Source organism: Acipenser ruthenus, chromosome 53 (assembly GCF_902713425.1).
Source record: "Acipenser ruthenus chromosome 53, fAciRut3.2 maternal haplotype, whole genome shotgun sequence".
In the NCBI taxonomy this organism is placed as follows: Eukaryota; Metazoa; Chordata; class Actinopteri; order Acipenseriformes; family Acipenseridae; genus Acipenser; species Acipenser ruthenus.
This window is the reverse complement of record NC_081241.1, coordinates 403,518-421,219: the sequence shown is the minus strand read 5'-3', so window position 1 is coordinate 421,219 and position 17,702 is coordinate 403,518. Positions and strand designations below refer to the sequence as shown.

Genomic DNA, 17,702 nt, shown 5'->3' with positions numbered 1-17,702 from the left:
GCATGTTTAGCAGGAGAGTACAGAGCGAGGGCATGTTTAGCGTGGGAGCGCAGAGCGAGGGCATGCTTAGCGTGGGAGTGCAGAGCGAGGGCATGTTTAGCAGGGGAGCGCAGAGCGAGGGCATGTTTAGCGTGGGAGTGCAGAGCGAGGGCATGTTTAGCAGGAGAGTACAGAGCGAGGGCATGTTTAGCGGGGGAGTGCAGAGCGAGGGCATGCTTAGCGTGGGAGTGCAGAGCGAGGGCATGTTTAGCAGGGGAGCGCAGAGCGAGGGCATGCTTAGCGTGGGAGTGCAGAGCGAGGGCATGTTTAGCAGGAGAGTACAGAGCGAGGGCATGTTTAGCGTGGGAGCGCAGAGCGAGGGCATGCTTAGCGTGGGAGTGCAGAGCGAGGGCATGTTTAGCAGGGGAGTGCAGAGCGAGGGCATGCTTAGCGTGGGAGTGCAGAGCGAGGGCATGTTTAGCAGGGGAGCGCAGAGCGAGGGCATGTTTAGCAGGGGAGCGCAGTGCGAGGGCATGTTTATCAGGGGAGCGCAGAGCGAGGGCATGTTTATCAGGGGAGCGCAGAGCGAGGGCATGTTTAGCAGGGGAGCGCAGAGCGAGGGCATGTTTAGCAGGGGAGCGCAGAGTGAGGGCATATTTAGCAGGTTTGTGGCAACCGCCACATAAATGATGTTAAAAATACATCATGATCTGTTCTTTAATTAGAATGGATTTAACCTGGCCAGGTTAAAATACATTTTTCTTCTCTGCCTTATTTATTATCTTATCTCCCGTTTGGCTTAGTTGTCCAGGCTTGAGGGTGATTTATCAGGGTTCATTGTATTTATTTTTTCTATGTGAAGGCTCTTCTATTATGCCAGTTACGGTAATTGTTTTAATTAAAGCCAGCTGGGTTTCATTGATAAAAAGAGAGTATTGTGGGAAATGGTGGTGTGGCCTGAAAGGAGATCTGATCTGTGTTTGCTGGAAGCAGGAAGCAGGAAGCAGGAAGCAGGAAGCGGGAAGCGGGAAGCGGGAAACTGTTAGAGTTGTTGCGGTTTCTTTTTTGCTTTTTAAATTATTTAAGCTTATCTAGAAACGATGTAACATTTTTTCTGAAGTAGTACTGAGCTAACTGTCACGAGTACAGCTCTGGAATGCTGTTCGTTTTTTATATATATGGATGATTTGAAACTGAAGAAAACGGAGATCGATTTGCAACCCAGGAATAACGCGTAGCGGGTCCTCAGACACACGGCAGGAAGGGGTGAGACGGTCTGTTAGACTTTTCCTTTTTTGTGCTGGACAATGCTGGATTACAATGAGCGTTTGTTTTGATACTTTATTTTTCTTTGGAATATGTATTTTGCAAGTTTGATTTGTCTTGAAGCACGATGGACTTTGTTTTTTGGATTGACTTTGTTTGTCGTTTTTTTTCTGCAATAAGGAACTTTGCAACTGCATTCATTTACATGGACTGGTTCTCTTTTTGTTAATACTTTGATTGTGTTTCAAACTGTTTTGTGTACCGTTCTTGCCAGCAATATCCAGGGTTAACAGGGTCATTTTGAGTGGTCTTTGCCGTATTACTTGCTGTTTCACTGCCAAAATATTTATACCAGTGTATACACTATGCATTCGATTGTGCAATGAGGTTTCTTAGAGCAATGTTTAAGGTATATTTTGCTTCCTTTGTATTGACATTGTACTGTTCTACAGTTTTTTGCCACTGTAAAAAGGTTACTGGAGATAAAAACACTCTTACCCACGAACTTTTTGTTGTATTGTTAAGCAGCGTGGATGGGAAGCCCCATCCATATTAAAAACCCAGTGCAGAAGGTAAACAGTTCTCTACCCTCAGTGTGGATGTGTTAGGAGCGAGAGCGGAGAGAGTGACGGAGAAACAAAATTTAAAAACCAAAATGTAAGGATCAGTGAAGGCTGACCTTGGTGTTCTTTTGTGTTCGAGATTTGTTTAGTTTAATTATTTATTTTCGCTCTGTGAGCAAGTGTTTTGAACTGCAGTACTGCTTGGTGTCAGTATTATTATTATTATTATTATTATTATTATTATTATTATTATTATTATTATTATTATTATTATTTATTTCTTAGCAGACGCCCTTATCCAGGGCGACTTACAATCGTAAGCAAATACATTTCAAGTGTTACAATACAAGTAATACAATAACTTTTGTTCAAGCAAAGTACAAGTGTGACAAACCACAATTCAATAATACAGCAGATAATAGTGATAGTTACATCAGGATATGATTAAATACAAAATACTACAGGTTAAACACTTGGCAGATTACAGTATTCTGAAGTACAGGATTAAATGCAGTAAAATAAGGGGCAGATAAGAGCAAAATAAAGCACATTTACATGAAGGGTGATAGTGTCCCAGGATACAAACAGAGGAGTTCTACAGGTGCTGTTTGAAGAGGTGAGTCTTAAGGAGGCGCTGGAATGTGGTTGGACTGGGCAGTCCTGACATCTGTAGGAAGGTCATTCCACCACTGCGGAGCAAGGGTGGAGAAGGAGCGGGCTCTGGAGGCAGGGGAGCGTAGCGGAGGTAGAGCTAGTCTTCTAGTGCATGCGGAGCGGAGAGGTCGAGTGGGGGTGTAGGGGGAGATGAGGGTCTGGAGGTAGCTGGGTGCAGTCTGGTCAAGGCATCTGTAGGCTAGTATAAGAGTCTTGAACTGGATGCGAGCGGTGATCGGGAGCCAGTGGAGCGAGCGGAGTAGTGGAGTAGCGTGGGCGAAGCGAGGCAGAGAGAACACCAGGCGGGCAGCAGAGTTCTGGATGAGCTGGAGTGGACGGGTGGTGGACGCAGGGAGGCCAGCCAGGAGGGAGTTGCAGTAGTCTAGGCGGGAGAGTACCAGGGCCTGGACCAGGAGCTGGGTAGCGTAGTTGGTGAGGAAGGGTCGGATTCTTCGGATGATGCTCAGGAAGAATCGGCAAGTGCGTGCCAGAGTGGAGATGTGCTGGGAATAAGAGAGGCAGGGGTCCAGGGTGACATCCACCCTGTCACACGTTGTGTCCAGCGTGGGATCACCATCGCCATCACCATCGCCTCCTGGACTCAGGTCAGAAGAGGGTACTGCAGTTTTTTGTTTTTTTCGTTTTTTTTTTATTACGTGTGGAGTGAGGAGGAAGAAGGATGGGAGGAAGAGCCGCAGAGAGCTGCAACAACAGCAGCAGCAGCAGCTGAACAAGAGGTGGTGTTCCCGGGTGCCAACTCAATTTGGCCGCTCGGACTGGGCAGCCGAACAGGAGCAGTGGAGGATGGAAGGGACTCCCATGTGCGGTGGCTGTGGCAAGTTTGGGCACGTCCAGGAGGACTGCCCTTACGGGGACCCCCAGTATGAAGAAGCGTGGAACCAGGGTCTGGTGGGGGACGCTGCAGAGTGGTTCTGGGCAGTGGACCAGACCCGGCCACGTCCTGCGCCTGAGAGGGAGGAGCCCGAACGTCCTGCGCCTGAGAGGGAGGAGCCCGAGCGTCCTGTGCCTGAGAGGGAGGAGCCCGAGCGTCCTGCGCCTGAGAGGGAGGAGCCCGAGCATCCTGCGCCCGAGAGGGAGGAGCCCGAGCGTCCTGCGCCCGAGAGGGAGGAGCCCGAGCGTCCTGCGCCCGAGAGGGAGGAGCCCGAGCGTCCTGCGCCCGAGAGGGGGGAGCCCGAGCGTCCTGCGCCCGAGAGGGGGGAGCCCGAGCGTCCTGCGCCCGAGAGGGGGGAGCCCGAGCGTCCTGCGCCCGAGAGGGGGGAGCCCGAGCGTCCTGCGCCCGAGAGGGGGGAGCCCGAGCGTCCTGCGCCCGAGAGGGGGGAGCAGGTGCGTCCGCAGCCCGAGAGGGAGGAGTCGGTGCGTCCACAGCCCAGGTACCCACCAGCAGGGGGAGAATACCTGCTGGTTCCACCGCCACCTCTGTGGAAGGACTGTGTGTCGCTCGCACCTCCAGAGGGAGAGTTCCTGCAGGTTCTGCCTCCATCACCGCCACCAGCAGAGGGAGCATGCCTGCCGGTTCCCCTGCTGCCGCCAGAAGGGGAGGAGCCCCTGCCGCCTTTGCCGCCAGAAGGGGAGGAGCCCCTGCCGCCTTTGCCGCCAGAAGGGGAGGAGCCCCTGCCGCCAGAAGGGGAGGAGCCCCTGCTGCCAGAAGGGGAGGAGCCCCTGCTGCCAGAAGGGGAGGAGCCCCTGCCGCCAGAAGGGGAGGAGCCCCTGCCGCCTTCGCCAGGAGCAGAGCAGCAGCAGCTGCTGCCTCTGCCTAAACCACCACCTGAGGGAGAGGAGCAGGAGCTGCCTCTCCCTTCACGACAGGACGGACCGGAACAGGAGGCTGGCGGTCCGCAGCTGCCCTTGCACAGGCTGCTAAAAAGGGCAAGGGGGAAAAAGGCCAGGTCACCGCGGCTGAGAAGAGGGCCAAACCTAGCCCCACTGCTGGTCCTGGCTCCCCTCCTGCAGTCGCCTCCCGAGGGTCCGCCGCTGCACTGTCATGCATCGCCCTGGGATGCCAGTTCGCCATCGCCCGGGGATGCCAGTTCGCCATCGCCCGGGGATACCTGCCTTGCACCGCTCAGGGATGCCACGTTTGCATCGCCTGGGGCTGCCTGCTGCTCTGCATCGCCTGGGGCTGCCTGCTGCTCTGCATCGCCTGGGGCTGCCTGCTGCTCTGCATCGCCTGGGGCTGCCTGCTGCTCTGCATCGCCTGGGGCTGCCTGCTGCTCTGCATCGCCTGGGGCTGCCTGCTGCTCTGCATCGCCTGGGGCTGCCTGCTGCTCTGCATTGCCTGGTGCAGCTCTGCATCGCCTGGGGCTGCCTGCTGCTCCGCATCGCCTGGGGTTGCCTGCTGCTCTGCATCGCCTGGGGTTGCCTGCTGCTCTGCATCGCCTGGGGCTGCCTGCTGCTCTGCATCGCCTGGGGCTGCCTGCTGCTCCGCATCGCCTGGGGCTGCCTGCTGCTCCGCATCGCCTGGGGCTGCCTGCTGCTCCGCATCGCCTGGGGCTGCCTGCTGCTCCGCATCGCCTGGGGCTGCCTGCTGCTCTGCATCGCTGGGGCTGCCTGCTGCTCCGCATCGCCTGGGGCTGCCTGCTGCTCCGCATCGCCTGGGGCTGCCTGCTGCTCCGCATCGCCTGGGGCTGCCTGCTGCTCCGCATCGCCTGGGGCTGCCTGCTGCTCCGCATCGCCTGGGGCTGCCTGCTGCTCCGCTTCGCATGTGGAGCTGCCAGTTCCAGGGTACGAGGGAGAAGTGGAGCTCCCGCTGCCATTCCATCATGGCCGCCCCCAGAAACACCTTGCTTCCCCCTCTTCCGGGACTTTGAGACTGAGGGGGGAGGTGGCCGCTGGGGCCAAGTGTGCATTGCACAAGGGGGGGGATGTGTAACAGTGCGAGGAGCCCTGTACAGGGTTTTGTTTGTTTATTTTTAGAACGGGGTCTCCCCCTCCGCCCCTCTGCAGTTTATTATTTTGTATTTCTTTTGTTGTATTGTTGTATTATGATCGTTATGATTTATTTATATATGACGGCAAAGCGCCGCAGGTTTTGTTATTGATTTGTATTTATGTATTGACGGCGTAGCCGTGTGTTTTGTTGTTGTATTGTTTAGCAGCGTGGATGGGAAGCCCCATCCATATTAAAAAACCCCGTTCAGAAGGTGATCATCTCCCGAGTTAATTAGGTGATTTAATTTGTTACTAATTGGGAGATGGTCATCTGTATATAAACCTGCAGCTCTCTGCCCTCAGGGTGGGTGTTAGGAGCGAGAGTGGAGAGAGAGGGAGAAACGAAAATTAAAAACCAAAACGTAAGGATCAGTGAAGGCAGTTGCTCAGCCTGAACTTGGCGTTCTTTTGTGTTCGAGATTTGTTTTGTTTTGTTTAATTATTTATTTTTGCTCTGTGAGCAAGTGTTTTGTGTTTGAACTTTTTATTTATTTTTGTTATTTAAGAATAAAACGGCACGTCGCGTCATTTACTTTGAACTGCAGTACTGCTTGGTGTCAGTATCCTTCCTGCATCTGGCCTGACGTCACGACTCCTCCACCCTGTCACAGTTGATGGTTTAAGTGTTACCTGTAAAACCTGCTGGACTGTGGCTGTCCAGAGAAGAGGGTTGGCCACCCCGGTTTAGCTGAAACAGTGGTCTGGGGCCTCCCGATTCCAGGCAGAGACTTCCTTCCTCGCCTCCAGGATTCAGTAACTTAGTAACTCTGAGTTAAAAGATGCGACTCGCTTGAGAGTGTGAAAGGAGCTTTATGTTCAGTCCTGGGTTACGGTGGTGAGGGGACATTCAAACTGGGCAATTCAGATCAGGGAAAAGAAACAGGAGTAAAGTTGATCAAAAGTTTATCAAAGTAAATAAATACAGTTTTAACAGATGACTTGCAAAATGCAAAACATTTCTGCTTATTGATGACTAAACATATCCATACATCACTCAATTAACACTAAACACAAAGTCTTTTTATTTTGAAATGAAACAAACTGTTTTGAAATGGAGCTCTGCTGTTATAAATCACTAAACACAGTGGTTGGGCTGATATTTCTGAAGCTCATTTTTACTGCACTGAGACAAACTGATATTTTTTGCAAGTGTGAGAGGGTGTGGGTTCTTTACTTAGACACAGGAGTCAGAAGTTTTATTTGAAATGCCACTGGGCGCACTGTTTTATTAATCCATAAGATGGCACTCTTGTGCCGTGGCTCAAATACCAGCAACAGTATTTCTGAAGTTCTTTTTACTGGTAGAGTTTCCAGGGTGGGTACTAATAATGGTAGTAACACATACTAGAGGTCTTCACAGGTCTACCCGGACCCGAGGACCCGAGACCCGATCCATACCGAACGTGTTTTCGGGTGCAGATTTGTCACCCAACACCCGGGTCGGGTCGGGTCCAATTTTGTTTACTCGGTAATACACAAACTGTCAATTACCATTAAAGAGGCTGTCTTTAGTACTAAAAATCATTGTTTATAATTCCTGTTGCGTGGATTGGCTTCCCCCAGTAGCACATGACATGGCGTGCAGAGCGCAGCAGCAGACACGTGACCCGCATCGAAGGGGTTTCTTTAAATCATTCTTAAAAGTCGGAGTAATGGATTTGTTTATGAAGGATGTGAAAGAAAAATGAATTCCATGAACAAAAGCTCACAGAAAAATGCAAGTCTGCGGTGTGGGAATCATTTGTTGTTATTGTGGACAAAGAAGGAAAACAAGTTTTGCAAAACACAAATTTGACATCAATTCCATTTGCTCTTGTGTTAAGTTTGTAATAAAATCATGCATTTACAAGATTGTACTTCAGTTCATTTGATTTTCAGATAATGTATTTCTTTGTATCTTTTACACAAACATATATATTTAATTTTACAGTCCTCTGTGTAGGTTCATGATGTAGTAAACACTGTGTGTAGTTCAGCCAGATTTCCGGGTTGACTGGATAAACACCCTTCTTTAATACTGTATCTAGTCAGTGCATATACTAAGCTGGGGAAAGGAAAGCGTTTCGCATTAACTAATTAAGATTGTTAGCACTATAAATACCCTCTTCACTTCCCTCTCAGTTGCGTTTCGATTTCATTCTGGATTGTTTCGGCGGATGATGATCTGTTTGCCGTTTCCCCCGATCCGAGATCCACTCAACCAGTTCAACCAGCCCTTCCCGGGACAACTCCATGACAACTTCGGTTGGAGGTATTACCACTCCAAACTTCTCTGCCCAGATTTCTGCTTCTCCTGTCTGCGGTGGCTCCCGCCTGGCCACTCGTTCCTCCGCAACTCCTGACATCAGAGACTGGACGATCTCCCGGCTCCAGCTTTATCTTCATAGCAACAACATCCCATTCAAATCTACAGCACGTAAGGAGAATTTGTTTACTTTATTTCTCTCCACTGTGCAGCATCATTCCCGTCGCAGGCGCTATGATGTCAGCACTGATTGTTGCTATACAGCTCGGCCCCAGTCAAAGCGCGTCTACATCTGGAAAACTCCAAAGGCGGGACCACAGCACAATCAAAGGCTCATTCAGCAGTTCCTGAGCATTCTGGCTCCAACTGTAACCTTTCAGGTTACCTCCCCTCACTATAGGTGTCCAGCAGGCCCCCATAGTGCTCCCTTCTCCTCCAACTATAACTTTTCAGGTTACCTTCCCTCACTGCAGGCGTGAAGCAGGTCCCTGCAGTCACCTCTATGGTCACTGAGCATCCAGCAGGGCCCCATAGTGCTCCCTTCTCTGTGAGATGCTTTTCTTCTTTCAGGTCATCGGCAGTTTATTCAAAACACTTACCATTTCCGAGTTCATTCTAGCTCTCAGCCATTTCAGGCACATTATATGCGAGTTCTATCATTATATGCGAGTTCTATCATTATATGCGAGTTCTATCATTATATGCGAGTTCTATCATTATATGCGAGTTCTATCATTATATGCGAGTTCTATCCCGACTGCCGGCGCGAGTTGGATAATTGTATGGCGATCATTTTAGACTTCTCAGTTTTATTCGGAGGTTCCCATTTCTTTGAATACCACAAAACCTTCTATGCCAAAGCCGTTGCCCGTCTCCAACAATGGAACCAGAGCATCTACTGGGGTACACTGGACCAGTACATATTCTTGTTTTCTGCTCAATGGCCCGAAGAATTTAGCAGCATTCCTATACCCTATACTTTTGATATACCTTCATCTCTTAAAAACCTAGCCAGGTTATAAAAACAGACAAAACATAAGCATACAAAACAATGCAGTCTTCTATTTCATCAAACATTTTAGGTAATATATTCTTTAAAAATGCATTTAAGGGTTTACAGTGTTTTACGTGTGTATTTACCAACTCTAGCCATTCTTGAGCATCAACATCTTTATGGATTAAATCAGTTACACTTTTTAAATTGTTGAACATTTTTACATTTACGGGGATCAGGTTTTGAAAGAGTCTCTTACAAGCCACTTTCTCAGCTATTAACTCAAACAGCAGCCCCTCCATGGTTTTCCTCAGTTTTGCTGGAGTCTGGACGTTCCCCATTTTCAAAGTCACACGCCCGTAATATGCTAAAGGAGCTTGGGGGTTAGTAAAACTGCGATGGTAAAAAGCTTTGGTTATTTTGTTAACAATGTCTCGGGTTTTGTCATCCAGGGCTTCTTGTAGATGGCTCAGTTTACGTCTAATGCTGTGTTCTGGTCTTAGCTCTGTTAAAATATCTTCCACCAGTTTCTGAAGTTTTGTCAAAGATGGATGGAAATTGAAACAAGCAAGAGCTTTAGCCACCAGAAGCTTCAGCCACGGGATGTGTATTTTTTTCTAGTATTTCTTCAAAATGTTGATCAAAATAATCGGGGTCCGCTTCATAAAGGCAACTGTATCTCAGCTGGCTCGGGTGATCAATTTCACAACCGCGGCAATTTTTCACCATATCACGGTCAATGATCACTTCCAATAGAGAAGCCAGGAGACCCCTAGAGATCTTTAATACTTTTTCAAAAGAGATGCCTAAAGGACCGTCAACGTCGTCAGACTCTGCAGGGTTGAGGAGGGGAACATTTTCAAAGTCTTTTATAAGCCGGGTCATTTCTTCAGTGGTCCAATCCATCTCAAGATCTCTAGGTTCAAGAACGGCATTTTCAGAGAAGTATCTAAAGTTTGCAGAAGACATGGCGTCAGACTCCTTCAATCAAAAGGGCATGTGGGGGGCCCCCTTTAGTATGCTCCCTGAGATCATGTGTCAGCCTATGAGGGTGATGACGCCTCTGGTCCCATGGGGGGTCCTTTGAGACGGCCTATCAGAGATCCATGAATGGGGGGTCCATGAGGCACCACCCTTAGGGGGCGTTTTCTGAGTTACCCTAAACATCCGCCCCCTCTCTCTCATTGATGTTTGTTTTCAGTTCAGTCCACAGAGGAGTATGTACAGTACACAGAGGATCCTTGGGACGGATGCTTAAAGGCCCCTTGCTTGGACTCTTGAACCTTTTTTTGCAGTCCGTGGTTTCTTTAGCCTCTGAGGAAGGGCTAATGTGCATTTTTTAAAAGGCTTTTATAAGTTCAGACATTTGCCGATCCACTTTCTCAGAGCAGGAACTAACAACGGTATGAGACATCTTGTGTAACACTCTAATAAAACTGCATAAATATTTTCCACCTTTTATGAGGTCTGAAAACATGCCCAGACTTGCCCCTTTTTAAAACAAAAACAAAAAACAAAAACCCTTCATAGTCTCGATCATTTCAACCTTTTGCTCAAACACCTAACCACCTTGATTCTCTGAACCCCGGTAAGCTTAATTCTTATTTGTTTTTTATTTATTTATTAATGTTTTAAGAAAACCTGTTGTGGCCGAGTGGTTAAGACGATGGACTTAAGATCCATTTGGCTCAATTGTCTGCGGGGGTTCAAATCCTACCAACAGTAATTATTTTTATTTCAAACTCTTTTACATTTATAAATATTTAATGTTTATAAGCGCTTGTGAAATACATAGGAGTATATATATATACACACCCCTCATTATATATTCATAAATTCATAAATCCACGCCCCTCATTATATATTCATATTTTCAGACATATAAGGTCAAAAGGATCATAAATCAGACTTTTGACATAAGCTATAGTAATATTACTACTCTCGTCATTGTACAAAATGTATCCAGTTGCTGTAGCCGCATTCCTTTTGGGGATTTAAAAATTCCCATTACATCATTTCCCATTAAAAATTCCCATTACTTCATTTTCAATGCCTGTAGTGTCATCCTATATTATGTCTATTAAGAATAGAGCTATAAGAGTTTCCTCCATCAAAATTTCAGTTTCCGGCATCCAGTTTTTCTACAAACTCATTTTTGGCATCCCAGCTCTACACTCAGCAACTCACAGTTAGCAACTCACAGTTAGTAGCCTGCCCAGAGGAAGGGCAATTGAGGGGAATAATCTTTTTTTTTTTTTACAGGTGCCCTCTACAGTCCCTCAGAGTTGAGGCTGGTGCTGCTTGGAAAGATTGGAGTTGGGAAGAGTGCAGCAGGAAACGCCATCCTGGGAAAAAAAGAGTTTCAATCTTCGTTCAGTGACTCCTCAGTAACAAAGGTGTGCACGATGGGAGAAGGAGAAGTTGCAGGGAGACGTGTTGTTGTGGTCGACACTCCAGGCTTGTTTGACACAGAGCTCCCCAATGAGAAAGTTCTAAGCGAGATTGTGAAATGCATTCAGCTGTCCTCTCCGGGACCCCATGCTTTCCTCCTGGTTTTAAAGGTGGGTCGATACACTGAGGAAGAGAAGCAAACTGTGCAGATAATCCAGGAGATGTTTGGTGAGGGTGCTTCGAAATACACGATGGTGCTTTTCACTTACAGGGATTATCTGGATGACAACGAGACAATTGAGGAGTTTCTTAAAAATGCTGGCAAGGACCTCAAGCAGCTGGTAGAGTCGTGTGGGAACAGGTTTCATGCGATCAATGGAAGAGACCTTAAGGATCAGGAGCAGGCCAAAGTACTTCTGGAGAAAGTAGAGAACATGGTGAAAATAAACAGTGGATGCTTCTCCAATGATTTGTACGAGCTAGAGGTGAAAAGAAGGGCAAATGAAGCGAGGCACCAGAAGGAAATCGAAGATCATAGGAAGAAGAATGTAGCAAAGATGCAGGAGGCGCATATGAAGCAAGTGGAATCCTGCTGTGTATCATAGTGTAGTGGATTTCTCTCGATACATTCTTGCGCCATGTTTCCATGTGTGATAGGAGTGTAAATGTGTCCTCCAAACGAAATGCATTGTTTAATTATACCTTTATATTGTGATTTGGGGGTGGGCTTTGACAAGTACACAACCACCAATAGCTTTATTATGGTGGGAAGCTGTTTGAAGTGAAAATATGTGTACTTTAATATAATAAAATGCTGAACAAATAACTGGATTGTGTTTCATATTGTCACCCTCACACTGCTTTTAATGTAATCACAAGTATAGAAGCCTTCCTTGAGACTAACAGCTGGTTTGCATGTGTGTGTTGACACCATGGTTAATATCGCCCTGCGGTGACTATACACAGTAGGATAACACACTTTACTGGAGCGCTGGAAACGGCGCAGTTCCAACTAAATTAATCCCATGACCACACTGACTACCATTAAACTATTAAAACTTTTTTTCAGTTTTTTAAAGAAAGACCAAAATTAAAACGAGTTAATTTTGTCCTCAATATAAACAAGGTACAGGATTTCTGTTAAATGGTGCGAGTCCAACCAGTTAAACTAAGGAGGAACTTTAAGATACCTTTAAACAGCACACACATTCCAACACAAGCACCATCCCAATGCTGGTCATAGAATCAGTATTTTATTTTTTTAAGGTAATGAGACTGGATTTTGTTCAACTGTAATTACGTTGTTAATAATAAACAAAACACACATGATAAGGTGAATTAGAAAGTTAATTGAAATCGATGTGGAACATAAAGAATATACATTTAAACTTTAATGTTGAGGTATGTTTCCCGCTAAGGACTCTCAGACTTTATCGTTTCATATAAACAATAGGAATATATATGTTTAAGCAGGAATAATAATAGTAGTAGATAATATTCATTAAAAATGAGAAGCAGGTAATGTTATTTTTTATTCTGCTACACTTTAACATCATTTCAGACACATCAGAATATTATAAATGTAATATCATGCATTTTCATTAAAATTCAGGTGGCAATTTTTCTATTTGTGTTTATTAAATAAAGTGTGTTTTATTCATTGATTAAAAATGTTTCCTGGCTTTTTAGTGCCTTCCTTACTTCCTTAGCGATTGTTGCTACCTGCTTCTAAACAACACAGCTTTCTCAATCTTTTCTGCGCTAACTTTGTTTACAAATAGGAAAAAACAATTATTTACAAAAGGGATAGAACTCCCTCGGATCCGGGAAACTGCAGTTCTTTGTATACGACAGCAAGCTTGGTATATTGAGACAAAGCTGAAGCCAGTGAACTTAAAACTTACGATGTTGATTTATGGTTCCTACCAAATTGATTTTCAGGCCATATCGTTTCATATTGCAATGTGCTTCTATTTAAAGGCCACATAAAATGGTTCCTGTTTTAAACTCAAGTTGAAAAAAAAAAAAATTTAGAAACTGTGTTACTCACATTGGTATTTATTTAGTTCTTATTTTCTTAAGAGTTATAGGGGTCTTGTACTAGGGTTTTGTAATAGTTCCACTACTAGTAATGGGAAAGGATAAAATAATTACATGGGGGAGCTTTATACAGCCTTTATTACCAGAGAAAGCTGTATGTCTGTAGGTAAGAGCAAGTGCAGAAAGCTGTCTGTACTTCAGACACCAGGTTTTCAATAAACAATCTAGAACTGCACATAAAAGTGCAGAGATATACATGGTTTATGAACAAGCAACTAAAAATAACCATAGGACTGGCAAGAGATAAGCATGCCTAATCAATATGGCCCATGATTTTTAGACAGCTGCATTTCACTTCACTTTACAACCTTGCATGTTATTTTAAAACATCCTTAACAACTTAATCTTCACAGCAGACTAGTTAATCTTCACAAGGCAACTCATGTATTAAACACACTTTAATTGGAAAATAAAAACACAAATTGACCTCCCTTCTTTAATATAATCCCTCATGTGTGTTAGCCTTAATTCTTGTCATACAATATGATCAATAAAAACAGTTTTTATATGTATACCAAACTTATTATTTTAAAGTATTTCAATCAATAGCTTTTAAATCTAAAGGTCATATAATGTTTGATCATGAGACCCCATATGTACACATTTCATTTGTCTGTTTCACTTGGTGGTTTGTCTGTTTCTCAGAAAACCATATTTTCATCTCCTCACATGACCCTTTGCTGTATTGTCAGCCACCTTAAGTTAATGTGAAAAAGGACCTTCTGTCAGACGTAACAATTGCAAAGCAAACGACATGGTTTATTTAGATTTCCAGAAAGCTTTTGACAAAGTCCCGCATAAAAGATTAATTCTCAATCTGAACGCAGCAGGGATTCAAGGAAATGCATGCACATGGATTAGGGAGTGGTTAACATGTAGAAAACAAAGTACTGATTAGAGGAGAAACCTCAAAATGGAGCGAGGTAACAGGTGGTGTACCACAGGGATCAGTATTAGGTCCTCTGCTATTCCTAATCTACATTAATGATTTAGATTCTGGTATAGTAAGCAAACTTGTTAAATTTGCAGAGTACACAAAACAGGAGTATTGGCAAACACTGTTGCAGTAGCAAAGGTCATTCAAAATAATCTAGACAGCATTCAGAACTGGGCAGACACATGGCAAATGGCATTTAATAGAGAAAAGTGTAAGGTACTGACACAGGCAATAAAAATGTGCATTATAAATACCATATGGGAGATACTGAAATTGAAGAAGGAATCTGTGAAAAAGACCTAGGAGTTTATGACTCAGAAATGTCTTCATCTAGACAATGTGGGGAAGGTATAAGAAAGGCCAACAAAATGCTCGGATATAATGTGAAAAGTGTTGAATTTAAATCAAGGTAAGTAATGTTAAAACTATACAATGCATTAGGAAGACCTCACCTAGAATATTGTGTTCAGTTCCTGTCTCGGTGAGTGTGTCTCAGTCACTTCAAGTCATACAAAGAGCATTTCAAGTGGAGCGATAATATGTATATTTATGAGATATATGTATATATTTATATACTGTATGTGTGCATTGCACAATTATTATTTTTACTTGTTATGTTTAATAAATATGATTTTCTCAAAGTGTCCTTTAGTTTGCATCTTTCAGGTTGATCAACTTTACCAGCAATACTGAAAAATCTCTCTACTTTATTATGAGCATTATTATTGAAAAGTGTTTAAAATTGAAATATTTTTGAAGCTTTCCCATGATTTGAAATTCAAATGCAAATTATTATATTTCAGAATATACAAATGCCAAGTCAAATGCAAATAGTTCAGCAGATTGCATTTAAATTATTATTATTTATTTTTTTAGCAGACACCCTTATCCAGGGCAACTTACAATTTTCACAATTATATCACATTATGTTTACATACAATTACCAATTTATCCAGTTGTTTATACTGAATCTAGGTAAAATACCTTGCTCAAGGGTACAACAGCAGTGTCCCTCACCCGGGATTGAACCCACAACCCTCCGGTCAAGAGTCCAGGTATAATGAGGTATAAACACTGCTGTTTAGGAATGGAGCACTTTTTTTACTATACACACATGCTATTTACATACAAACGTTTCACACGTCTGTGGTTTTACAGACGAGGCTGAAGTTGGCTTCTTATTCACCAGCTTCTTATTCACCAGCTTCTGATTCGCTCAGCTTTTAGTGCATAAATGTACTTGTCTATGTTGAAGAAGTAGCCTTGAATTTAACTGGTTAAATCACTTTGGCCCACCAATTTCTCTGCCTGTACCTGACAAGGGGCAACCCCTATGCAAGCCACACTTGTATTTAGCCTGGCTCAACATGGTCAACAAGGAGCAAACATGCCGCATATGCCAATTGCACAGCTTCTTCGCTGGAAAAAGCCTTGCATTTAAAGGGTTAAATCACTTTGTGCCGCCGATTTCTGTACTTATTCAACGTAGATACATAAAGAGCGAATAGGAAGCTGAGCGATTGGCATATATGGCATGTTTGCCTGCTGTTCTGCCCCAATAAACCACATTGGGCCAGCCTAAATCCAGGTGTAACTTACAGTAGGGGTGCCCCTCGCCAGGTACCTGCAGAGAAATCAGCGGTCCAATGTGATTTAACACGTTAAATGCAAGCCTACTTATTCAAGGTAGATACATAAATAGCAAATCAGAAGCTGAGCAATTGGCATATGTGGCATATTTACCCACTGTTCTTCCCTAGTAAACCACTTTGGGCTGGGGTAACTACAAGTGGGGCTTGCAGAGGGGTTGCCCCTTGTCAGGTACCGGCAGAGAAATCAGCGGCCCAACGTGATTTAACCCGTTAAATGCAAGGTTACTTCTTCAACGTAGACAAATACATTTACCCACTTAAAAGCTTGCGAATAAAAAGCTGGCGCATAAGCGAACTTCAGGCTCGTGTTTTACAGTGTAAATGTATGAGAAGATGACAGACGTAGCCATAATACAGTCAAATTTAATGTCACTTCTGTTAATGTCACACTCTGCTTATTCTCATCACATTGAAATGTCCCGGACCGAATATAATGCAGGCTGTGACTTTGATGTTTTGTGTTTTTAAAATGTATTCATGATCAATGCATTGCTGAGTTTGTTGCGCTCACGTATCAGATGGTGTCTGGAATGATCCAAATGCAATTAAAACAGCGGGTGGAGGCGTGAAATAAATAGGGAAGTAAGCATGATGTGTCTTTCATCAGCTGCAGTAAGTTTCCTTGGCCGACCACTGCGTCTACGGTCCTCAACGTTGCCCGTTTCTTTGTGCTTCTTCAAAAGAACTTGGACAGCACATCTGGAAACCCCTGTCTGCCTTGAAATTTCTGCCTGGGAGAGACCTTGCTGATGCAGTATAACTACCTTGCGTCTTGTTGCTGTGCTCAGTCTTGCCATAGTGTATGACTTTTGACAGTAAACTGTCTTCAGCAACCTCACCTTGTTAGCTGAGTTTGGCTGTTCCTCACCCAGTTTTATTCCTCCTACACAGCTGTTTCTGTTTCAGTTAATGATTGTGTTTCAACCTACATATTGAATTGATGATCATTAGCACCTGTTTGGTATAATTGTTTAATCATACACCTGACTATATGCCTACAAAATCCCTGACTTTGTGCAAGTGTACCTAGAAGAATTGATGCTGTTTTGAAGGCAAAGGGTGGTCACACCAAATATGGATTTGATTTAGATTTTTCTTCTGTTCACTCACTTTGCATTTAGTTAATTTATAAATATAATCTATTAACATGTCTATTTTTGAAAGCATTCTTACTTTACAGCATTTTTTCACACCTGCCTAAAACTTTTGCACACTACTGTATATATATAATATAATATTATGCATGTAAGTTTGTAAATAAACATAAAAGGTTCCAAGTAGAACCTTGAGGTTCTTAAAAGATCCTTATTTGTAAGGTTCCTCATGGAACCCTAGTAAAAAGCTTCTTCGAAGCACCTTAAAAGGTTCCTCCACAGTATCAACCCCAGGAACCCTAAAAGGTTCTTACTAGAACCTTTACTTTTTAGAGTGTATGTCCCAACTATGGTTTCCGCAATACACAGTTTGGGTTTATTCGCGATGTTAAAATGTACTCGCCTGTAGTCGTGTCCATACTTGCTGTCTTCAGTAATGCTGCGTTGCAATGTAGCTCTCCATTTCTTCCTCCGTGCTTTTTAAACAAAACAGACCAGTGCCGCCCACAAGCCAGTCCCCTGCCCTTCATGCACACGCAATGAACGCACGAGGGAGCAGAAGTGTCTTTTGATTCGCCGAGCAAACGTCTTTAATACAAGTTACTTAGATTCGTATTTGGTCAGGTGTTAAATATGATTATAAAATTATACTGTTTATAACTTCAGGTAACTTCAGGTAATCTGTTAAAACCAAACGAAAGAGGATCGCACATCATTATGAAGTAGAACGTATTGATAATAAGAAACCTTGGCCACTGGGGGTCAATATTTTACTGCAAATCGTCATGGCCCAATTTCTATCTGAAACAAATAAGAAACAACGTAAGACTACACGTACCTAAATCCGAGCTGTTTAGATCTGATTTAACTTACTTTGA

At 44.3% G+C, this 17,702-nt stretch overlaps 2 protein-coding genes across 8 annotated transcripts in view; both read left to right on the top strand.

Annotated features, from left to right (window-relative positions):
* The window catches only part of LOC131723101 (tripartite motif-containing protein 16-like), a 106,245-nt gene extending 94,378 nt beyond the window's left edge, over window positions 1-11,867 (top strand). Inside the window, exon 5 of the mRNA XM_059016499.1 lies at window positions 10,913-11,867. Coding sequence (XP_058872482.1) covers window positions 10,913-11,646 — 734 coding nt within the window. The 3' untranslated portion in view covers window positions 11,647-11,867. The remainder of the gene's footprint in view (window positions 1-10,912) is intronic.
* LOC117432616 (uncharacterized) overlaps window positions 1-17,702 on the top strand; it is a 119,783-nt gene that overhangs the window by 29,693 nt on the left and 72,388 nt on the right. The window lies entirely within an intron of this gene.